At 36.8% G+C, this 25,289-nt stretch overlaps 1 protein-coding gene across 20 annotated transcripts in view; it reads left to right on the plus strand.

Annotated features, from left to right (window-relative positions):
• Positions 1-25,289, plus strand: part of EML1 (EMAP like 1) — a 124,013-nt gene that overhangs the window by 80,088 nt on the left and 18,636 nt on the right. For 5 of the 20 annotated variants that reach the window (XM_038139906.1, XM_038139901.1, XM_038139905.1 and 2 more), the window contains 9 exons: positions 1,527-1,577; positions 4,859-4,993; positions 11,274-11,302; positions 12,708-12,734; positions 14,815-15,045; positions 15,838-15,967; positions 20,084-20,233; positions 21,255-21,324; positions 23,531-23,641. In XM_038139906.1, coding sequence (XP_037995834.1) covers positions 1,527-1,577; positions 4,859-4,993; positions 11,274-11,302; positions 12,708-12,734; positions 14,815-15,045; positions 15,838-15,967; positions 20,084-20,233; positions 21,255-21,324; positions 23,531-23,641 — 934 coding nt within the window. The other 15 variants (XM_038139909.1, XM_038139912.1, XM_038139910.1 and 12 more) reach the window with 11 other exon arrangements.

Consider the following 25,289-nt stretch of genomic DNA (forward strand, 5'->3'; position numbering starts at 1 on the left):
GAGCTATTTTGAGTAACAGCTTTTTTGAATGCTGCCATAGTTTTATTCTAAACTTTGTGCTTAGAATAATTATTTGAAATTTTCATTCCAAATAAGATAAGTTTAGTGTATCATGACCAGAACTTTCCCTTCCCCCCGCACTCTTTCTTTAGCATTTAATGTGGCTTGAAGTTTGCTGCTTAACACTAAATTTGTCTTTGGAATTTGGCCAATGCATAGTAGTGATGTTTTGTGTTCTTTATTAAAATCTAAGGTTTTGTGACTCATCTAGGATAGCTTTGTTTTCAAGAGTTGAGGGGGAAAAAGGGGGGGAAAAAAAAAGTAAGGGAGGAGAATGCAGACAGTACCTTTCCCAGTAGGGATGCTGGTGCAGGCTGCAGGCTTGCACATACTTTGCCTTTCAAAAGGAGACAATCAGTCATTCTTTCTCCCCCAGCAGATTGCAAAGTATTACAATGGTGCAAAACTCTGACAATGGAGATCAAAAGGAAGGAGCAGGAACAAAGAAAACATAAAGAGCTTTGTTTGCAGGGAGAATAAAATACTTTAATATGATAAATTCCTGTTCTTCTAAACTCTAAACACATGGCCCCTAGGAAATTGTTCAGTCGCCTGGAATTAATGTTGGGGGCAGCAAGGGTTTGTAACTGGCACACACACAAACTCTGAATCAAACCTTCAATTAAATGCTCTGTGTAACACTCATCTCTCAAAGAAAACGGTTTAAAATATTTAGAATATAAATTAAAAAAGAAACCCTCTCCATTGAACTTCAGTGGCAAAACTATTACACCACTTCACAATATCTCTAACAATTAAAGTTATTAGTGCATTTTGCTCAGAGGCATAATGAAATTAAAGTCATACGTTATTCCTGAGTTCATTCTAATTGATTTAAATGAGGGTCAGAATGAGTGCTAGACAAAATATTAATGCCATCAGTTTCTGTCTTAAGAGCATTGTACACTGGTTTTTAATTTCTTTTATTAAAAAGCTTTTATATTTTCCCAAGTAATTTTAGTAATAAGGTATTTATCTTTTTAATTTTGGCCAGATTTGTTCACCACAATTCAGTAATGCAACTGCCTGAAACATTCATGCTATGCAATGGCATATGTATGTATATATGAGGATTTATTTTCTTGTCTTTGTTGTTGCTTTTTTAATAGTCTTTGTCTTTTAGCTGGATCATCTGTCGTGTTCCTTCAGATAGCCTCTTTGATTTTTATTTTTTTATTTTTAATTTTATTTTTGAGTCGCTTTACAAATGGTCAGTCTGTTGGGGCACTGCTGAGGTTTTGTCATTCAAAGATACATTGGTGTTCTTAAATGTATGGTTTGAAATGATCAAACATCTGACTCAGTCAATAAGCACTTTGTTGTTTACTCTTGCACGTGACTTCATATCTTGAAAGCATGCAATTTTGTCTTTTAATGTAAGTCTTGTAAATGTCTTGTTTTCACATTTTATTGTTGCATTCACTTTTTATTCTGCTTTGTTTACGCACCTCTCAATCTGGATTAAGCAGGTCTGTGAATCTTCTCAATGCATGCAAACTGAAAAAGCCTGCTCTAAGGTGAGGGATCCTTAATAGCTTTGTAGTGTTGAAGTTCAGTTGTTTTTCCTTTCCATTTCAATTCAACACATAGAAAGTGGCTGTTTTAGTAAAAGCATTAACATGATAGAACTGTAATTATTACTGCCATTTTTAACATTTCCAGAAGTACATGTCTAAAACTTTCTCATCATTGATAAATGCATCACACAACTTAGATAATAATAATGTCAGTGATGGTATCTGCATTATTTCATGCTAACATAATTTTTTTATAGACTAAATTGCTATCTCAAGTTAAAAATTGTGCAACTAAATGTTATCTTCTTAAATAATTGCAAATGCTCTCCTTTCATATTACTAATGTGGAAGTCAAATTCTGGGATCCAGTTATACTCTTACAAACCTGTAAGTTAAATGAGTATTTTCTGTCATTTTAAATTCCTCCTCAGGTGACAGTGTATCTCTGCTGTAGCTGTGGATATAATCACTGGTGTTTAACAGTCTACCTAACAAAATGTGTATAATGCCAAAATGGAGTTAATATAATTGGAGTTATAGTCCTTGTTTCCAACCACCAACTAATACTTCTCACTGGGCTTTTGTTGTTGTTGAAAGTTTAAAATAAAATTTGTCAGAAGCTAGCATTACTAATTAGCTTAAGCAGTGATGGACATAAATCATTACAGTTTAAAAAAAATTTACACCTGTGGTTAAAGTAGTTTTTATACTGATATGAGATTTCATTATTCAGAAAGAAGATAGAATTAAACTTCTAAATTTTAGTCACACCCTTTCATTTCTTATCCTCTATCTCATCTTTTGAATGTTGACAGCTATGAAAATAAAACCCCAAGCAACATTAAAATTAGTTTCAAATTGTTTCTGTAACTTAATTTTTTTCTAAGATTAGTGTACTTTGATAATGTTCTTCATTTAATTTTGGTGTAGGCTGATGTTGACGCCTCTTATCCTTAAAGAAGAAAATATGCGTCAACATAAGCCTACACTGAAATTTTCCTAACCAGGAAAGGATGTAAAAATAAAGATTTGATCCTCACAAATCACACAGGATGTTTCTGTAATTAACGTATATAATAGTGGAAGGCACATGCTAATAAGGCTATTTAATTTGGAATAAACATTTTCAATATCAAAGTTTTATTTTTTAACTGGAGTAGTATTGTATTGGATGATGTTATGAGATGTGGGGAGAATAGTTAAATATTAACAATAAATTCTTTAATTTACTAGAGAAGGTTTTTTGATGCATTTGACATTGAGATTACTTGGATAATGTTATCTAGTGTAGGAAGTATACTTCTGAAATTATGACAGAAGTAAATTCTTGTTGCTGCCTTTTCTCTTCCCCTATGAATGTATTTTGTTCTGTCTTTGTGTAGTTTTGCATTCTGCTTGCTCTCTTACATTGCTTTCTCCACAGAAACACTATTTTTTTAATTTCAGCTTAATCATTTGAAGCTTGTTTTTATTACAAGAATGCAGCACTGAACATCTGTCCTACCATCGCATGTACCAGAAGGTTTTTTTGTCAAGCTGCCTGAGATGCACCCTAACATGCAAATCCGCCCCTGGATGGGCACTGCCTTCTTTTCAGAAGGGCAATTTCTTCCCAGAGAGACTTTGGTTCAGGTGTTCCCATTGTTTCTGTAACTGAACCTGAGTTGAGGTGTTGAAACATTCCCCTCCTTACTGGTAAAAACACATGGGAGAGCAGAAATAAGTTTGGGGGTTTTTTTAAGCAGGTGGTGTACAGTTGCTAAGCTAGGCATTTTTTGACCAGACAGAAAAGTCTATCTTGGTTCCTCTAGTTATGGAGAGCCAACTTACACCATACATGAAGTAGGACAGAGCCAGAGGAGCTGACTGAGGTGACAGGGTAGGGATAGCTGTTAGGGACTGCTGGGAGTAGTCCTCAAGACTGCTTTGGAGTAGTCCTCAAGAAGGACATGAGTATTCTGGTAAGCAGAACATCTCTGAGGGTGTATGGAGGCTAAGGGAGAGGTGGCTGGGGATGATAAAAGGTGTGACTAGGATAAGACTGGCCTTAAAGAAGCAAGTACCAAAGTTTTCACAGTGGGATGGAGGTTGTGGTTGGGATTTGGGTGGAGAGATGTGAACTGGAAAGCAATCATTGGTGTCCCTGGTTTCTGGGGTGAGAGAGCTGCTGAAGGTGGTTATTTAGTATGGGGATTTTATAACTTAAAGGTGATATTTTCATTGTGCTTTCTGCAGAGGAGAAAATAGTACAGGACTGAAATGGGGGGAAGTGAGACACGGACACTGAGTCCTGTCATTTGGCTGCTGCCATGGGGGTGATTCTTGCCTCAGTCTGGGTACTGCTGCCTGAGCCTCTGTGCTGCAAAAGGCCTGCAGCAACGTGTAAAACATTACCTGCTTTGGGGCCTCACCCTTAGCTGCTCCCTCTCTTACTTGGAAGCACTGCTTTAGGGAGAAGTGCTTTGGTCAATAATTTGTCTCCTAAAAGGTCTAAGTTCTATATGACGTTCTCTTAATTTACAAAGTAACACTGCTTGTGTTTTAGCTCCCATTTTTCCATCACAGACAGCTGGATGTCTAAGGGGTGCCATAAAGGCACACAGGAGCTCCCTTGATAGCTATCTTGGCAGGAAGGATGGTTGAAAAGTGAGAGGGTAGGTGAGCTTTAAGACTTTGAGAAACCTCCTGTCAGGACATGTGGGGAATCTAATCTATTCATACATGTAACTAGGAAGCATACATTTTTGTCAACAATTAAAAAATGCAGGCTAGCTCACCATTAATTGCAGTTTGGAGTATGTTAAAACTAGCTTTGAACCACAGAGTAATTGATATTGGATGAAGACCCAAAGTTAGTTTGCTTGCGTTCAAATTTTAACATACTTTTGGCATTCTCTGTAGTCTGGCTGGAAATGTCAGGCAATATGCTTTCTCTTTAAATCTTTCTTTTCTTTGTAAGAGAATCCAAAAGTTCAGAAGTATGGAGTGGTAGTCAGAGATTTGAAACATGCAAAAAGTGATTGCAACTACTCTATTAAATTGGTTTAGCCCATCTTCTGTTTTATGATAAAGGAAAAAGCAGTATGTTTGTCTCTGTTGCACCAGATACTCAGCAAAACTCTTACATAGGCTCTTTAACAAATCGAGTTAAGATTTTTTTAAAAAAATCATAGTTATTTTTTTAGGGTTAGTGTTCTACTTGATACATTTTTCATAAATATTTATTGTAGAATATATATTTTTGTAAGTGCCACTGTGAAACTTGCTCCTTGTTTTATTAGCACCATTAAGAGAACCAGTTCAGCTGAGCGTGTGTCCCCAGGAGGTCGGAGGGAAAGCTATGGAGATTCCAAAGGGAGTCGCAACCGCACTGGTTCCACCAGCAGTTCATCTAGTGGTAAAAAGAACAGTGAAAGGTAATGTCATCTAAGTATCTATCCCCTTCCTCTGCCTCCTGCTCTAATCATGAAATTAGTTTCTTTAGTGAACTTAGTTTTTCTTGTTTAAAATATTGGAAGCTTTTTTTTTACAAAGCTCCAATTCTTAGACCAAAGTAATATATTAAAACATTTGAAATAAAACAGGTTTTCATATTTAGATTAAATTTATTTGCCTTATTTCCAAACTAAAAACAGTGTGAGAACTTAGAGTTTCCCAGGAAAGTTCATAATTCTTAAACATGCCTTTTCTAATATCTTAGTGGTTTCTCTTGGTCTTTATATTCCTGACAAGTACTTTGAGTTTCTGGTTCTGGTGCATGGACCCCAGCTAGCATCTAAGTATCACACAGCCATTCACTTCCTGTCCTCCAGTGGGATGAGGAGAAGAAAATAGGAAGAGCAAAAGTGAGGAAATGCATAAATAAAGGTAGTTTAAGAAGTGAAGAAAAGAGGAAGAAAAACCAAAACAATTGCTGAGAAGCATTCAGTCACCACATCCCACATGTAGATTGATGTCCAGCCAGTCTCTGAACTATGAATGCCTTGATCTGACAGCCAGATTAAATATAAACGAAGAGAGAGGTTTACATGCAAGTACTGTTCAATGAAGCAGAATGAAGTGATGCCTATCTCTGTGTGTCTTTGATCATTCTTCTCTGTATTGCTGACAGCACAGAGAAAAGAGGATACCTTGTCCGAGGGTTTCAGACTTATGATAGCCTTGAACAAATAGCTGTTTCATTGAGGTTCATCAGTATTGTCAGTATAGGTCAAGCAGTTCTTTCCTGTATTTCCTAGTCAGAATTTAGTGTCAGCCATTTCACTTGACCTGTTCTATTGCAGTTTCCTTTGCAAGAAATGGTGTTGATGGTACTGTTTCACTGTCTCACTGATGATATGGCCATAAAAACACATTGTTAATGAAGCTCAACTAATAACATAATTTACCTGTTCTCTTTGGGCATCAATGCCTTTACACGAGTCATTGTCAATGGGGTGGCACAAAATGTTACTTCCTTTTTATCCCTTTAGCATATTTGCTTGAGTAAGGAGTGACTGAGCTGGTTATGTACCATTTTACCACCCAAATAGGGGTGATTACATTATTAATAGCTTGGTTTCTGGCCTGTGTTTTCAGCTGTGAAGCAAGACAGCACGTGTGCAAACTATGGAACTTAGAATAAGTTGTGGATTGGGATAAAAAGGGCAAACTAGTAAGGGTGGCACTTTGTGGCTGTTTGCTACAAGCTGCCTGAACAGGAGGAGGTGCAAGAGTTCTTTTACAAGCAGCTTGAAGCAGCCTCAAAGTCACAGGCCCTGGTTCTTGTGGGAATCTTTAAATACCCAGACATCTGCTGGAGAAGCAATCCAGCATAGCACAAACAGTCCAGGAGGTTCCTGGAAAGCATTGATGACAACTTCCTGTCACAGGTAGTGGAAGATCCCGCAAGGAATAGTGTGCTGCTTGACCTGGTGATAACAAGCAGGGAAGGTCCTGTTGGAGATGTGAAGGTTGGAAGCAGCTTTGGTTGTCATGACCATGAGCTGGAGTTCAGTACCAGGAGGGGATGAAGCAGGGCAGCAAGTAAGATTTTAACCATGGACTTCAAAAGAGTTAACTTCAGCCTGCTCAGGAATCTTGGAAGAATCCCATGGGAACAGGACCTGCCGGGATGAGGGATCCAAGATAGTTGGTTGGTATTCAAAGATCACTTCCTCCAGGCTCAAGAACCATGCACCCAGATGAGGAAGAAATCAGAAAAAGTGGGCAAGAGACCTGCGTGCATGGATAAAAGAGAAGGTGTTCTGGTGGACAGCAAGATAGATGGCCATGGGTCGTGTGGCCAGGAAGGCCAGTGGAATCCTAGGATGCAATAGGAACAGCATTGCTGGCAGGTTGAGAGAGGTGATCCTATACAAAATCATAGAATTGTCAAGGTTGGAAGAGAGCTTTTAGATCATCAGGTCCAACCATCCCATTCTGCCCTTCTGCTCAGCCCTGGTGAGGCCCATCTGGAGTGCTGTGTCCAGTTCTGGGCTCCTCAGTACAAGAGGGATGTGGAGCTCCTGGAGTGAGTCCAGCAGAGAGCTACAAATTTGATCAAGGACCTGGAGCAGGTCTCTTACAAGGAAAGGCTGAGGTAGCTGGACCTGTTCAGCCTCAAGAGGACAACTGAGAGGGGACTTCTTCGATATCTACAAATATCTGAGCAGACGGTGCCAAGAAGATGAAGCCAGGCTCTTCTTGGTAGTGCCAAGCAATAATTAGAGGCAATGGGCAGAAACTGATGCACAGGAATAGGAGGAAAAATGTTTTTACCATGTGGGTGACTGAGCACTGGAACAGATTGTCCAGAGAGATTGTGGAGTCGACCTCATTGGAGGTATCTGAGAACTGTCTGGACACAATTCTGTGCCATTTCTGTGCTCTGCTACAGCCTTACTTGAGCAGGGAGATTGGACTGGGCGAACAACTGTGATCCCTTCCAACCTGATTCAGTGAAAGGCTTAGCAAATTAAAGGAATACTGAAAAAATTTAAATACTATCAGAGAAAATGTTATAAAATTGTAACTAAGGAAGATGTAATATTTACACAAATTAACATCTTGTTTGCATTCTGCATCTATGCATGTGAATGAAGTTTTGATGGGCCAACAGAATTCCAAAGGACTGGGCCTTCTGGTACTTATGGAAATTTGACTCTATCTTAGCATCTGAATTTTTTCCCTTAACATTTTTGTAAGATAATTATAAGCAACAAATAACTAATAGATGTGGGTTTTATTTTGTTTCTAAGATTTTTGTACTTCAGTATTTCTAAAAGACAAATATAACTGAAAAAACCTTACTGTAGCAATATATAATATCCATAAATAAATATTACTTTTGAGAGGAAAAGCAATCTATTATTAGTTTACTTAAGAACAGAGTGTCTTTCTGCATGTGCAGATTTGAACAAAATCTTTTCTCAGACCCTTGTAGAGAATGCATGTCTGCTCACATCTGAATCAGCAAACCGAGCATCAACAATCTTAGGGACAAGTGAGCCTGAAAGGTTTCAAAATCAAAACCAAGCAAAACCTATAATGACCAGTGAAGGGACAGTTAAAAAACCAGCTCACTCTAATTTAAGCTGCAAATTCTGTAAAGTGTTGCAACGGTGTGTAACTTCATGCAGCTACTTTGCCTTTGTGAAGTTATTAGCATGGAGCTGCTGTTTTCTGTATTGATCTCTTGAAATGGTTGGATTTTTTTCCTAATGCTTTGCTTTTTATTTTGCATCTATGTATAACTTCCTTCTCTATCACACATATCAAATTGTATCAACAGCCATTATATGGTGACCTCATTGATTAAAATAACTTTATCATCTATAAACAAAACAAACATCTTATGGATAGTTTTTGTTAAAAAAACAAGTTTCTATACTTAGATGGGTAGACTTATTTCTGGAATATGAACAGCAACTATTTCATCTACCAATGGGCAATCTCATTGCTTTTCCAATTTGCTGTAGTAATTTAGTATGGTTTTTGTAAAAGTTTTAACAAACATGGTCCTACAGTGCCCTTTCTCTGAGTATTTTATATAAAAAATCGCATTAGATCGAGTGCCCAAAAGATGAATCCAGTGTGTGTTGTGCAGTGAAAGATCTACAGGTCAAAATCTAAAACAATACAGTGCTTTGCAAAGTCAGTTTATGGATGTATCTCTGATCCTACTACCTGTTTAAGGTGACAGTAATCTGAAATTTGTTATATGTTAAAGCTACTAGACACATGAAGTGAGACTATTAGTTAATTCACTTAAATTAAAGAAAGCTATGACTTCTATGAGCTATATAGATGCAATGTCCACTTGAAAATTGATCCCAAAATAGCTGAAAAATAAAAACATTGCAAGAAAAATAATGGTTATCTGCAAAATGTTTTGGTTTTCCTCTAAGGAAGGTTGACCACTGTACTTGAGATGCATTTTTAATTTTTTACACACTATTTCAACAGAAACTCAATGGTTATGTCATTTTGCAATTGTTAGGCTACAAAGGGTTGAAATCACTCACTTAGGATTTGGGGAGAAGGTCCAGCGCACAAGGCATGCAATGGTTAAGTAAAGTGCAAGTACTCCAAGGAACTAATCAAGAGCATGTGTTAGATTGCCTCAACTGGTGCTCGTGATGTTGGTACCACTGTGAAAACTGTCATTGTATGGTTAGAGACTTTTCCCCTCATTTCTGTCCCATGCAGCCTGTTCAGCACGCCAGCTTTCACCTCCTTGAAGAATGAGTGTCCTTATCCTGTGGAGGAGGCTGGCTAAAGACTTGCCTCATGCTTCCTCTCGAAACTGAGCAACCATGCAAAATACAAAGCAAGAGTTATGGGAAGGGAAATGATGATTCTGTATGCTGGGACTAAGTCTGTCCCCCGAAAGCTGACTGTAGGTGTGAAAGAGTGAGGAAGAGTGTGTTAACCTAACCATCTACTCACAGTCTGTATGTATCCTTGACCCCTTTGCATCCCTTCCAGCTTGAGATATTCCACGACTCTGTTTTTGAAAGCCTATAGGGTTGTAGGCTGTTATGCAAAGCCAGAGTGCTATAGAAAGCTCTTTCAAGAAGCTTTAAGCATAAGGAGATGACCATAATCTCCCATGCTACTGTGACGTGTCCCTACTCCTGTAGCTATCAGCCAGGAGTAAGCCTTCCTGACTCAAGTTCAAGGAAAAGGGTAGTCAGAGCTCTGAGCTGTGTGTGGTTAGGGTTTGTATAATTAGGAAGTACAGATGATTTGCTTTATTACTGTCATGAATCAGCCTTTCACATTTGCTTGATTAGCTTGAATAGGTCGGCATGGTCTGTTCAGAGCTAGGGACTGTTTTGTCTCTAATATGGCAGCATTTCTGACTAGCGCTTCATCCCATAATGTTTTTTTGTTTTCTAAAAATATCTTCATTTGTAAGAGAAAATGTTCATCTTGATGTTAACAATGGCAGCACATCATGCTATTAATATAAATGACATTGGCTGTGTATGCCAGCTTGAAGCATGTATTTTGATGCATGATTAGCACAAAGGCTGAAATTATGGAAAGTTGCTAAATCAGGAGTAGAATCAGAATTAATTTGGTTTGGTTTGGGTTTATCATTAAGTGAAGTATTATTCTCAATATAAGTGTCAAACCAAAGCAAAGGGAAAAATACTATAGAATTATTTGTTACATCTTTCATTGTAGTGAGAATCTTTTATGCTTAAAAATCTTGTGTGCAAAAATCCAACGCAGTCTTGTTTCTTTTTTTTGATTTCTCCTTACTGCCCACTGCAGTCTAGAAGAGGGTGTTGAGATGGCATCAAACTCTAGGAATACTTCATACTTCAGCATTTCTCCATCAGAATGATGGGGAGTTCAACCATTTTGGGATCACCCTAAGAAACTTACAGCAGTTATCTTATACTTCAAAAGTTTTATTGCATTAAAAAAGAGATAACCAGGAAGAGAAATAACTGCATAATATAACTTTGTGTCCTTTCCATTCTTCATCAGAAACAACAATCTCAAACTTGATTTACAGGGGCAAAGGCCAAAACCAACAAATTACTAGAAACAAATTTCTTAACAAAGATTCTTTCCTCTTGGCCAGGGTAGTAATATCCAGAGAGCTTCTCAACATGCTGTATTTTCCCCTCAATTTTTCCCAAATATTTTCTCAAGAGAAAAAGAAAAACCCATTTCCAGTTTCTTGCAGGCAGCTGTGCAGTGACAAATAGAAGACATTTTAATCATGGTTATGTGTTTTCTGTGTTTTGTCAAGTGCTGTCATTCACCCAGGAACAACTGGGCAGTTCCATGTTTTATGTGAAATCTTTGGAAAAAGCAGGATTCAAACTTTGATTTGCTCCTTAAATCCAGGCTGGAAACAAAAGATGATACAGCTGCTCGTGGCCAGTTTCTGTGTTCTCCTGTAATTGGACTAACTTCACAGAAGAAGAGTATTTGGTAGTTAGTAGAGGAAGAGCTATAATTTTGAGAATGTAATAAGAATTGAATGTGAAGTGCCATCAAGGATGTTTACTGTTTTTAACTGTGTATGCCTGGGGATTTACTTTGTAAATAACTTAATTGAAAAAGTATTTTTATTCATACATAGGCTCAACAAAAAATTATCTTATTTTTAGTTTTATGTCATATTGATACATATACATGTGCAGACTGTATGTGCATGCTTTTAAAATAGTAATTTCTTCATTGTTTTCACAGCAAACCCAAGGAACCAATGTTCAGTGCAGGTAGGAACTTCTAAAATTTTTTAGCAGATAGTGGGGGAACCCAATCACAGTTACTAGCTCCCTTTCTTCTGTGGATGCCTAGAAATTGGTATTGGGAATCTAAATATGATACTTACAGGCTGCTGCTGATACATTATTAAAAAGTTGGTCAGTTCACTCTAGACTTTATTGATGCTGTAGATTTATTTTACAGTTGAGATTCTTTGTAAGAAGACAAGGACAAAAAAAGACCATGTCTTCTTACTCTGCATATGTGTTATCTTTCAAAGCAGAATTAAGGTTTTGGTAATTAAAGCAGTGCCAAGTTCATGTTAATCATAAAATGGTGCCCTCTAAAGATTGCCACATCTGTCTCGAAGCCTTGTAATGTAATTTGTCAAATTACAAAGAAAAAGGTGGTTTGTTACTACAGTTTTGGTAATCTATCTTTAATTTGAAAAGCTCTTCAATTTTTTCCAACTTAGGTATTATCCCTGCTCAAAGATTTTGAAAATTAAATAGTAGGTGTAAGTGAGAGCAGTGTTTGTCCTTGTCATTAGACAGTTAAAATTTTTAAAGAGTCTCAATAAAAATATGAAGCTGAGTAGTGTATATAACAGTTATTTTTGTTCTGAAAAGTCAACAACAGCTAAAATCAAGATTTCTTGTAGCAAAATAGGGAAGGGAAAAAACAATGTTGATTTATCAGATGTATTGTATTATTTTTATGCATAGTTCTGTGACAGTAATCATACATTAAGCTAAAAAAGTTGGAGATCTTTTGTTTACTGCATGGATTGATCAGCATCCAACAAAGCTTTTAAGCCATATTTCAAGGTTTAATGTAACTGATTTTGAAGTCAATAATACATGAAATTAAATAAGCACTTAAGTCTCTTGTGACAATATAATCATGGTTCATGTCCCTTCCATGAAAACTGATGGTTTAGAAAAAGGAATATTCTGATTTGCACAGAATATGCTTTCCTTGCCCAATATTTCTCCTTCCCTTATACCATGTAAAAAAGGTGCTTGTAATATTTTTTCTTCTGCCACTTTTCCCATAGATAAAAGTCAGTAATTAAATGGGTGTGACACTACATTGATGTCCGTCTCATCTAGACACAATTCTTACTGAAATGAATGTTTTTTTCTAAGAAGGTTATATTTGGTCTTTTACTTAAGTATATGGTTGCATAATGGAGTTTAAGCCAGTGCTTTAATGGTAGAACCAAAGAGAGGCCCCTAACTGAGGAAAGAAGTTTAGAAGGTAATTACCCAGTGTATGGTTCAGTGTTTTGTCAAGCCCCAGGTTAGCCTACAGCAGACTTAAGACTGGACAGCCTCTAGAGCAGGTATTTAGAGAGTTATTGTATTCAAACACATCTTTATCTAGCCCTTCTGTCTCTGTCTCTGTAATCACAAGGGAAGCGCCGTGTGACACACTGCAAAGGTAGGCTTCACTTCCAAAACCTCATAGCTCTCGAAGCAAAATGGCTCTGGTGGGATAAAAGCTCAATATATATACAGCTGTTTTCTAACTTGTGTGCATTTTGCAACGTTAAAACTTTTCTAGTTCTTTTGAGTGAAACAAAAATGTTATACCATTTATTATATGATCTACTGAATTATAACCCTCAGGTGCACTTTAATTGTAATATCGGGTTATAATTTACATTCCTGTGGACTTAGTCCTAAGAATTTGAATTAGAAAAAAAATGTTGAGAGAGCTATATGGCAACACGTGGATGTTCACTGTGTTTGAAATGGCATTCTGCACTTCTGCTGAAATTTGTATAGAATTTGCCCCTTTGTTGGCTGTTTTGCTGTTAGCCTAACATGATCATAGAAGCCTTTGTTTTTTCTTGCTTTTTCTTATGGAGTAGATTGTAGATTTTTCTGAATCTTAAATAAACAGACCTAGGCCTACAACTAATTTCTTGTTGCTTTTTGCTTAGTGTCATAAAGCCGAGTTACATTTGCTAAACATACCATGTTGGTGTCTAAAGCTTTAGTTAAGTTGTAGCGTAAATATGCACATTTTGGATGCATGTTTATATCTGTGATCTAATCACAGATTTATCTGCTTTTTAGAAATAGCTATATCCTAACAGTTTTCCCACTAATCAGCGTCTTTCAGCTTTGCAATAAATGTGAATTTCACAAAGCAAAAAATGTTTATTCTCAAAGCAAAGTCTGTTAGAGAGCCTCTACCTCTGTGTATTCTTTGTACAAATTTATATCTGCAATCAGTGGTGGTCTCTTTTGCAGATCCCACTGGCACTGATGTCCTTTTTATTTCAATTCCTTAACTGTTCATTTATGCAACAACAATATCAAATTTACAAAACCACAGATGTAAAAGATACATTTGTCTAAAAGTTTCGTTGTTGGTCTGTCTTTGTAGTTTGATGATTGTCTGTCTTTACATCTATATCTTTACGTTTAAAACTCTACTGTCTTATAAACTTAAGAAAAGTATGAAAAAGAGGAGATTGATTGTGTAGATAATGTATTTGGGTTAGGAACAAAAACTAGTAGTGATGGAATATTACCAGAAGTTAGAAATGAATACACAGTATGACCTCTATGCCTGACCTAATCAGCCTAAGTTCCTCTTTACAATTAGGAGAGAGACATACACACATTCTGAAGGCATGATTTGTATACTTGTTGTAATACACTTGATACAGTTTACTGGTTAGTGTGTACTTTCCTAGTCTTGTGTGACTAGGTCAAATGCTCCCACTGTAGATGGCTAAGTGCAAGTTTTATGAGTCCTGTAAGCTTCAGGTGAGAGAAGCAGCTTGGTGAATTAAACTTTGGTTCATTCACAGCCTTTGATAAGTACAGCCAGTAGTTGTCATTGCTGAAAATCTGTTGACTTCCAGTGCACCAGCATCAGCAGTGTTGGCACGTGTTTGAAGCTCATTAAATAGATGCTGCATGCGCATACAAATAGTGCTGTGATGCTTTGCTATTTAATGCTCTACCCTCTATTTTATTTTCCAATACAGATATATTGGAGTAGATTTTTAAAACAATTCCAATATTCTATCATTTTAACGGACATCTTGAAGTTCCAACCTTCTGTCACCATTATTTCATCATCATTATCTCTTCTTTTTAGCTTTAAGTTTTCTGTTGCTTTCACTTTATGTATGCATTCTGTAAATGAAGCTAGAGAGACCTAACTGTAACTTTACTGTGACAGGTCAGGTAGCTCTCTTTCCCATATGACTTAGTGTAAAGGCAAAATACACATCTAGTTAGGTAATACAGCATTGCTATGATGTTTATTTGTTCAATCAGTAATTCTTATTAATTTAGTCAGGATTTGTAGCATATGCATATTTCAAATTAAAATAAAGCCTTAGCTTTCAAATTTAAAAAATAGTGGTATATTTGTAATGATACTTAAAAATTCATAGCATAATTTAACAGTCCTAAATTGTATAATTTTTTTTTCATTTACATGATTTTTGTTACTTTTGCCCTCCCATTTCCTCTGTGCCCACGATTATTCTGTCTAGTAACTCTACAGATGTCACTGACTCCAAAACTGCTTGATTCGCATGCGAACAAGGCTGAACCCCTTGATCTGCCGATGGAGCAGCAAGAGCCAGCACGTTCTGAATCTGGACAAACTTCATCAGAAGTTCACAGGACACCCACTTTGGCCTTGCCACTTCCCAAAAGTCCTAGTCAGACCTTCATGGCATTTCCCAGATCTCCTAGTTTTATAAGCCCCATGAAGTCCCCAAGTCAGTACTTCCAGATCTGTTATTAATCTCTGCTTCTTTGCCCCAAAAATATTTCTTACCAGTTCAACACATTACTTTTAGTATTTTCTTCTAGAAATGTTTACTTCTGTCAGCCAATTGAGTTTTTGTAGCTTCTCTCCTGTATGTCATTTTCCTTTCTTTTAATGTGCTGTCAATGTTGTCATTCTTTTTTCAATGTTTAGTAATTCTTAAAGCACATATCTTTTCTGCATGTACATCAGCATGATTCCTCTTAACAATTGTTTGTGTTCCTTATTTCGAATGTATCTCTAACACTGTATCAAGTGTAAAGCATATCTTTACACTGGGATGCAAAGAATGCAACTGAGTGTTGGAAAATAATTTAGATGCTGATGCTCAACTGTAAACATTGATTAAAAAATAAAATTAATTTTAAGTGGCTTTTCTGCGTTAATTGTAATCTTTGATGTATTCCCCTCCATTTTTAATATTTAAAAACCATAATATTGTAACATATTTTAAAAATTCAATTTCAGACCTTTCTGTTTTATAGTTCTTCATGACATTGTTTAGTTCTAATTCTGCTACTCAGAATATTTAGAGGAAGAAGGGACTTCATATGTTTTTTAAAAATTCTACTTAGTGATTATGATTTAGGAAAAAAAAACCTGCTAAATTTCTAAGTTTGACATTGCATGTCATTTTATAATTGTAATGCACCAAACTGTTATGTGGGAAGGGATGGAGGAGCACTGGAATTCTCCCTGATGGCTTTTTTGTGTAACATCAAACATTTCTGACCTTTTGTAGAGGAAGGATACGTAAAAATGTTTCTTCGTGGACGTCCTGTTACCATGTACATGCCCAAAGAGCAAGTGGAATCTTACAATTTGGAAGCAAAAGTAGAACTACCAGCCAAGAGGCTTAAACTGGAATGGGTGTATCCTTTCTGTGCTGGAGGACTACTGGAAATCAATAATTCCATAATGATTTGGGTTAAATAACTTCTCGCTAAAGTATAGCAGGATTAAAGTCATAGGGTTCATTTAATTGGTGAAGTGACATTCCATTCAAAATAGGTGTTAATTTCTTGGGGCTGCTGTTCTTCACCTTGTAAAGTACAGGGTGGCAGCTTAAGAAAGATTTTCCTTAAATGTTGCCTGAAGGCTAAGTCTCAAGCATTCTAATTAGCCAAGGATTAAACTAGGCATATCATAAGAATGTAGTGAGCTGGGATTATTAATTATAATATGCGTGAGACAAGCTCAGGTTTTTTTCTAGTTCTTAGCAGCAATTTATCATTTTTAACTGTTTTATAAAATGTACACCATTGTCCTTAAGAGGATGGTACATTCAGCTGTAATAAACCCTGAATTGAGTAGTGCTGTGCAACTGATACATGCTCAGCCATAAAATGTATACCATATAATATATAAAATAATCTTTGGATTTGTATCTTAAGGGGGCTTAAAACCATAAATACTGGACAACCAGATTTTTCCACTGACTTTTGTGAGTGGACATAATTGCATAAATCTAACTTGTAAGAAATCAGTGTTTCATTACATACAAAAGTTTTCCTATTTCATGTTTAAGTATAATGATAGAATATATTCTTTATTTTAAAAAAGACATTTCACTTTTATATAATCTTATTATATACAATAGATGATTCAAGATAAAATATAAACACAAGAAAATCTGAGTTTATTTGTAATATCCATTATCTTTAGAGAGATGATGTCTTCATAAGGTTTTCTCTTGAAAGAAAAATCTCTTTTCTGTTGCAGTGAAAATAGGAAATTACTTTGACTTCATAAAACAAGACAGACTGTATAAAGTCTTTTTCAAAGTTGTATAAATAGAGCTGCATGTGGTTTCAGAATGCTCAGAGAGTTTCCAAAAGTCCCTTTATATTCACAAGAGATTAATGACAGATTTAGTAACCGTGCTTATTGTTCCTGTTGCAGCTGAGGCTGTATGTTCTATCCCATTCTGCTGGAACTGCATAGATAGCACATGCACAATAAGTGGAGATGAGTTAAAAAGACAAAAAATCCATAAAATAATAAAACAGGTGAGATTACAATGATAAATGCTGCTTGTAGCATTTTGCCATCTAATTGTGCAGGTTCTCACCATTCATCACAACAGAACTGAATGATGTCTTTTGCAGTTGTGAGGAGCTCCTGGCTCGGGGAGGCCTAAGGATGATAAGGAGGAAGTGTTAGAAAGCTTGCTGAAACAACAGAACACCCAAGCATGACACAAAGCAGAATGTCATTAGCAGCATGTAGGTGGAACCTGACATCAATATTTCAGACTATTATAAGAAATTATAATTAGAGTAGGTCATGATTTCAGTCTCATTAGTTTCTCACTTAAGCTTATTTAAATGACTGAATATTTGCCAGATGGATTATTATTTTTAGTTTGAATATTCATATGTCCTTCCAGGTGTGTGTCCGTATACCCAGCAGAATCCTATCTAAGGTTGTCTAAGAATAGAAGAGGTGTGAATTAATAAAACAATCTAACTAACCCTAGATGGTTATTCTAAATGGTATTGAGGAGGAGGTAGTTTTTTCCAAAAATACTGTACTAGCTTCTTCTGTTTCTAATTTATTTGCAATTAATTCCAATCATGATATTCATACTTAATATTTATAGCAATGACTAGGTATATGGAAGGTTTAGAAAGACAATTAAAACATAATTTTAAAAAAGAGGGAGAAGGTAATGCCCACTTTACAGACTGTAACAAGGGAAGAGAAACTGTGAGCAGGAGCATAAGATCATTTTAGAAGAAAGACAAATACAGCAGAAAACCAAGCAGTATTGCAGGCATTCATTCCAGTTGAGTTGGAGAAGCTGCACTGTTTGATTGGAGGGTAACGGAACTGGAATAGGAAAAAATATCTTTGTAACAGATAAATGAGTCCAGCCGTGGGAGTACAGCCAGAAATGCTCTATAATGTAAGAATGGGAATAGGGGAACAAGATATTGGAGGTGGCGTGGACAAATGGAAAAGAAAGCAGAGCATGATGAGAAACAGCAGGAAGAAAATCTAATGTGTACAGATTTCAGGGCATACCAGAACCATAAGGGGTTATTACAGTCACGTTAGCAGCTGTCTGGGTAAGCTGAGAAAGGTTCACACCTTTGATATATTATCATATATATTAGGACATGAAGAAACAAAAACAGTGAGTGATGAAGTGTGAGGGGGGCTGGAGCAGAGGTGCAAAATCCAAGTGAGAAATCAGCACCCATCAGGGTGGGAGCAGTGGCCTGCCCAGCTCCATTTCAGAGCAACTCACTTGGCAAGCAGGAGGTTTGAAACAAAAACTGCAGGCCAAATGAAAAGAAAAGGTCAAGGTAACACTCCCTGAAATGCCAGCTCACCAAATCCAAGTCAAAGCCACCAAATCCAAGTGTGGGAAACAGTGAGGAGAAGGAGGGATCAACCCCAGGAGTTTGCATTTGAGAAAATAGGCTGATAGAAAGAAATTGAGTGTTTGACAACAGCAGTCATGTGAAGGGTTGAATGCAGCATTGTTCCCCACAGGAAGAATAGTAAAGAAAGGAGATTTTCCCTAAAGAATGTAATCTTTCCCATTTAATGGCTATTTTTGTGCACTGAGATTTGTTACTTATGCATGTTTGTGTAATGTTCTCCACTTTTTTATAAGTTCAATTCCTTACACTAACTTCAGCTGCTGGTTCACTATAAATTTGATTATATGTTGTTGAGCTAGGGAAATATTATGTTTGCTTCAATTCATAATGCTGGCTGGCCTTAGAGAAAAAATAAACATAAACAAATAAATCATTGTCCAGCAATCTAGAGTAGTAACACCAACTATCACAGACAGATTCAAATTGATAGTAAATTCTTTGTAATTTAAGATATTGATTGTTTCAATGTCATCGCACTTCAATATCTCAAGAAACTTTGGCTGAGATGTTTCAGTTTGTGAGACTAAAAGCTCTATTTCTGAATTCACACTTTAATAATTGAGTATGCTGCATTAGTTATTTTGCATTTGTAAGAAAAAATCAGCAAGCTGTTTCTTCTAAAATAGGTATTTTATAGGATAACTATTGACCTTATTACTTCAACAATGTTAACATGACTATTTTAGTTTGAGTGGCTTATCATTAACCATCCAGAATAGTGCACAAGTATCTTGTTTAGATCATGTGAATGGGGTTTCATTATCTGCCCATGTATTTTTCACAGCCAGTTCCTCCATACTGACTGCATTAGAATGCACTTGTTTTGCCAAGATTCTGCTAATGCTGTTCGTTTCTGTTCCCATAAAAATGAAGAAAGCCAAAATAGTTGTAGTCCCTAATGATTCTTCGGAAGAATAAACCTACAAAATTTGGCTGATCTAACATTCAGTCTAAATGAGATTATTATTTCAGTCATTTCATTGAATTAATTTTATATTCATATTGATATGACTACCATCAGAATCTGGGCCACTGCCTTTTAGATACTACAAAAATAAAATGGAATGGATGATGTAATCCTTTTTTGGTTTTTATCTGTCTGGCTGGTCATGCCCACATTAATGAAATGAATCAACCTGCACACGGGATAATGCAATCAATCCTTGTGTAATGCAGGGAGATGTGCTGAATGACTTATTAGTGTTTCTATCAAGTCTCATTTTTTATTTTAATTAGTCAAGCAGTGTAAATAGTAAATACACATGGAACAAAACTAGTGTTGCCTTAGTCTGGTATTTAGTAAATTCTAGAGGATGCTAAAGGAAAAGTACACCTGCAAATTCCCCTATTCTTTGCTATGTATTTTCTGTAGGATATGTAGGTTTTAAAGTCTGCGAACTGCTTCAACTGTCTACTGTAGTAAGGGAAAGAATTCTGAAGGTTGTCAAGTAATAAAGCTGTGCTCAAGCCAAGAGATGGAAACTTTAGGACAGAGACTATAGACTACAAAGACAGAGAATCCTTTTTCTTTTTTTTTCTTGTTTTTAACATTCTTCTTCAGTAGATGATGTTATTGCAGCTTGACCAACACTCTAGCTATGGCTATAGGGGTCGGGACTGCCGCAGCAATCTCTATCTCCTGCCGACGGGCGAGACCGTGTACTTCATCGCGTCTGTAGTTGTGTTGTTCAACGTCGAAGAGCAGCTTCAGAGACATTACACTGGTCATAATGATGATGTGAAGTGGTAAGTCATCTAATAACAGTTCTTTTTTTCTTCATAAAACATCTATTTGAGAGAGATCCACTCATTTTCCTTACTCCTCTTTTAGGATGATTGAAAATTATCTTCTTCTTTAGAATCTTTTCCTTACCTTTTTAAGTAGGGTTGAATTATTGCCCTTCACCAGGGCCAGGTGTACAGTTCTTTTAGGTTCAACCTAAACAGCAAAATAGTAGTAATTTCACCTGTGGCTTTCCTGGTAGTCTTTGGGCATGGTGACCCCATGGCAGATAGCTTGTAAACTAGACCTGATTTGTTTGCTGCTACGCACACATGCCACATTGGGCTTCAAAGTGATTTAAGTGTATTGAAGATCAGAGGACACTAGATACCAGCAAATACCAGAATCATTAAACTGAAATCTAAATAAACATATGGTTTATCTTTATGGTATCAGTCTGCTTGCACAGTGTAGCTAAAAAAGAGCACCTGGATTATCTGATGGGTGAAATGAGCTTGACATCCCTTCTTTAGATTAGGCATTATGAAACACCCATTGTCCCTCAAAGCCAAAAATAGGCCTGATAACCAAATCTGTTTGAATTATGAGCATGTTTCATAAACTGAATTATTTGTATAATCTGGTTGTTTTACAAGGAGATTTTTACCTTGGACCTGTTCCATCTCATTTCCTTCAAATTTTCTGTCTCTAGATATTTCAAAGCTATCAGGTTTACTGGAAAGAGGATGCCTTTCTGGTTTGTAAAGCTAAATGAATTATTGCAACAGTTCATTTTGTAGAGTACTTGGCCTTTAGAATGGCACGCAAAGCAGATGCAGTGAAAAAAGAATTCAGAGGATTTTAAAATACAAGAGCATGACAATTGTTTTGTCAGTTCTGGTTTTATATTCTTTAAAAGTTTACACATATGCTGTGTGCTTTATATGATTAAAACAGGGCTATTTTTTATTACAAGCTCAAGTAATAGCTTGTTGAAATAGACAGTTAATAGATTAAGGTTTGGCCTCTTCTTTTCTTTTGTAGCCTGGCTGTTCATCCTGATAGGATCACTATAGCAACAGGTCAAGTTGCAGGGACATCCAAGGATGGGAAAGTAAGTGGCATTTTAACTGATGCATAATTGATTATATTTCATAAGAATATGTTATTAAGAAGATACATGCTGTATTCTTTTCCTATTGTAATTGGTCTTACATTTTTGGACTGAACAGAAGCAAAACTTAATTTGAGAGTTCCTATTGCATGCTATCACAGTTACCCAATTCCATCATCAAGAGTGGTCAATGGTTTCTGGTTCCATGACTTAGGCTGAAGGTAAGGTTCCATGTCTGACTGAAGCTCCAGACTGGAGCTGATCTCTGAGAGGCATGGAGGGGTAGGGCTGCAAAGGAGACCTGAGAGGGTGGATGGATGTGGAGGAAAAGAGGACATTAAATTGTACAGTGTACAACCTCATTTTTGATCATAGCCACCAAAACCAAACTAGGAAGAATGGGTTTGGGTTTTTTTCTGGAAAAAAAAAAAATTTTTACTCTTACCATCATCTAGGCAAGAATATTTTTCTCTCCATTGCCACCTGTGTTATTGTAAGCTTAGCTGTAAGCTGGGACTCTTTCAACAGAGTAAGATGAACATTGCTCCAAAGAGCTGACAAAAGGGAAAAAGAATGGGAACAAACAGAGGCAGTAAAAACCATGAGGAAAAAGTTACTCAGAAGAGTATGCAGCTGTTGTCACAACCGAACTACTGCAAACTTCTGGGCAGACACCAAAGAAGAATTTTGGGCTAAAATCTGGATTATCAATATGCTGACTACCTTGAGTGTCATGATTTAGGCCCAGCAATTAAGTACCATACAGCCACTCATCCACCCCTCCCTTCCGTGGGGTGGGGAGGAGGATTGGAAAAAGGACAAACCCTGTGGTTTGAAATGAGAACAATTGTTGTTATTATTAATAAAGTTTAATTAAATAATAATAACAACAATAAAGACAACAGAAAGAAAAGTGATGTACAATGCAATGGTTCGCTGACTGATGGCCAGCTCATCCCCCAGCAGCAATTGGCCTCTCCTGGCCAACTCCCCAATTTATGTACTGGGCATGATATTCTGTGGTATGGAATATCCCTTTGGACAGTTCTGATCAGCTGTCTGGACCATGCTGCCTCCTGGCTTCACATCTGCTCCTCACTGTCAGAGCATGAGAAACTGAAGAGTCTTTGACTTAGGGCAAGCACTGCTCTGCAATAGCCAAACATCTGTGTTATCTACATAATTGTCCAAAACACAGTACTGCACCAGCTACTTGAAAGAAAATTTACTCTTTTCCAGTCAAAACCAGAACAGTGGGAAGAAAAGGAAATACCAGATATGCAATATAATTTTTATATAAAGATAACTTAGTTGAGATAACTTACCTGAGTAACAGAAACTATTAATTTTTATTATGTGTTGGAGCTTTTTTACTTACCATTGTATTTATGAAATAAAACCTAGAAGTTTGAGGTCTGTGCTTGAGTGGAATATGGTATAGAGGTGTATAAAATCCTCTTACATAACTGAGGTATTGTTGTGCCCTTGGGTTTTTTAGCTATCTTTCTTTATGTTCTTTATGTTAAAGGACGATTTCGCTGCTGGTGAGCGAGCGGCTCCAGCAGCTGCCCGGGGCTGCCCCCTGCTGGCCGCGGGAGGCACCGCGGGGCTCCCGGAGCCGGAGGCGGAGGGAAGGGAGGGATGGAGGGAGGAGTTGATCTGGGGCCAGGATGTACATCTGGAATTTTATTTGCAAAAAGCAATCACATTCTGATTACAGTTGTAAAGAAGAGTTTGAACATCAAGTTATTTTCCCCAGCCATTTTTATAATGTTGAAATCAATTACATTTTAAAAATTCCTGAGCTTCTTTTCACACTTTTACCTTTTATGTTTACCAGAGTTATCTCACTTGGTACAGTTTAAGTTGTACCTGGGCCTACCAGTAAATCCCATCAAAGTCATCAACAATTTTCAGTTCATGCCGAGTATCTCAGTGGCCATGAACTTCAGTGAACAAACTGAGATCAGTGAGATCTGACGTGCTGTACATGCTGCACAGTCAGTCCCAGATACTGGTCCTGGGCACAGTAATCAGCAAACCATTTGTAATGTATTTGTGCTTACATGGGTGACTCTAGAGAAGTTCTAATAATTTTTATACCTTCAATTGTGATTTTTTTTTCAGATGCATTCTCATTTTTTCAAATCCTAATGGGTTTTCTCTATCATTGTTTGAGCTGATGTTTTCTGTGTCTGTTTTATAGCAATTGCCACCACATGTGCGTGTCTGGGATTCTGTAACTCTGAACACACTTCATGTCATCGGAATGGGGTTTTTTGACCGAGCTGTCACTTGCATTGCTTTTTCTAAGTCTGTAAGTAAAGTAAATGAGTAGTCATATTAAGACTGTTTGCTGGAAGGATCTTTGAAATCTTTCAAATTTAGGTGACCAAAACAAACTTCCAAGCTGTCTTTTTTCTCAGGTTCCTCTTTAGAGGAGGCAAGCTTGCAGCCCAGTTGTTCCAACAGTTGAAGTTGCTATTCAAGTTGACAATAACTCAGCATTCTCAGAGATTTATCATGCACTTAAAATAAATGCAGATAATTTCTTCGGCAGTTGAAGAATACTTGTGTACTTGAAATTTCAGCATCCCTACTGTTCTTGAATCATCCAATTCTGTTTCTGCCTGCATAAGAATTTTACTCTCTCTGCACCTTTTAACCCTCTCACTGTGTCCAAAATGATTCAGGAAAGACTTTTTAAAAATGAAGGCTCCCATAGGATAATCGAAATCTTTTGCTAAAAAGCAGCAAAGGTGTATGGATAAAGGATTGTAAAAAAGTAGAATCATGTTGTTTGACTCTTGGCACCATCCTTTGAATTCTAATGTGTCAGAGGGATAAAGGAATATTTACATGCTGATATAGGCAGCATTTGAGTCCCATATAAAAACTTGAGTCTGTGACCTGGCACGTTGGAGCTGCAAAGCCCCCTGTGCACAACAGAATCTTTAAGCAGTGTGTGAGGTTGTGTCTGGTTGTCTTGACAACATTTTTAGATAGGAGAGGACTACCTGGTATATTCCCTAGGCAAAATTTACTTCAGTGAAAGTTTCTACAAACACTTGAAATCCATTGATAATTATGTTTATAGAAAATAGAAAAGAGAGGGCTGTATTGGGAGAACTGGTTAAGGATACAAAGGTGAAAGCTAAGACAGTTTGACATCAACTTTGAAGGATAAATAAAAAGGATTAGTAAGCAAATGCTCTGTGAATACCCCTTTGGAGGGAAATAGATGCATAATAACACAGGAGCACTACTGGCATTTGCTAGAAGAAAGCCAGTATTTAATATGTTTGCTTTGTGATTTTGGTCACAGCTTGGCTTGTTCTGAGCATCACTTCCCACTCAGTAGCAGCACCTTTCTCACTTTAGATGGCCCTCTCCTCAGGTTCCTTAGTCCTGCCTCTGCCCCACCTCATGGGTTGCTTTGGCACAGTTTTTTTAGTTGTGTCTGACATGTGTTGTGGGCCTGAAGAATGAAGAAAGAATGAAGGAATTAGGGTAATTGAAATTAGAAAGAGTGACAAATGTCATAACTATAAAAAAACACCTGTCAAGAATAAGTTGTTTTCTAATTCCTTACTATGTTTTCTGATTTTGGTCCATTATACCAATATGAAGAATAAAATTGTTTCCTATATTAACAGACATCTGAAAATAAATAATTGGTTTAAATCGCAAAGAAAGAAATACAGTATAGTTATCAGGAAAAGCTTTCTTAACAAAAGAAATAACGATGTGTAGTTTGCCTTTGGAATTTCCACTACTGAATATTTGTAAAAGATACCTACTGCATTCCTGACAATTGTCTGCAGTTTGCAAGAGTTCCTCTTCTAGGTCCCTTTTTAGCATGACTCCAAAAATTATTATGTTTTATGGAGATCTAACTACAAGTAAAACAGTTAAAGTGTAAATACGTGTAAATATCTCCACTTACACATAAGTATTTCATTATT

Source organism: Motacilla alba, chromosome 5 (assembly GCF_015832195.1).
Source record: "Motacilla alba alba isolate MOTALB_02 chromosome 5, Motacilla_alba_V1.0_pri, whole genome shotgun sequence".
In the NCBI taxonomy this organism is placed as follows: Eukaryota; Metazoa; Chordata; class Aves; order Passeriformes; family Motacillidae; genus Motacilla; species Motacilla alba.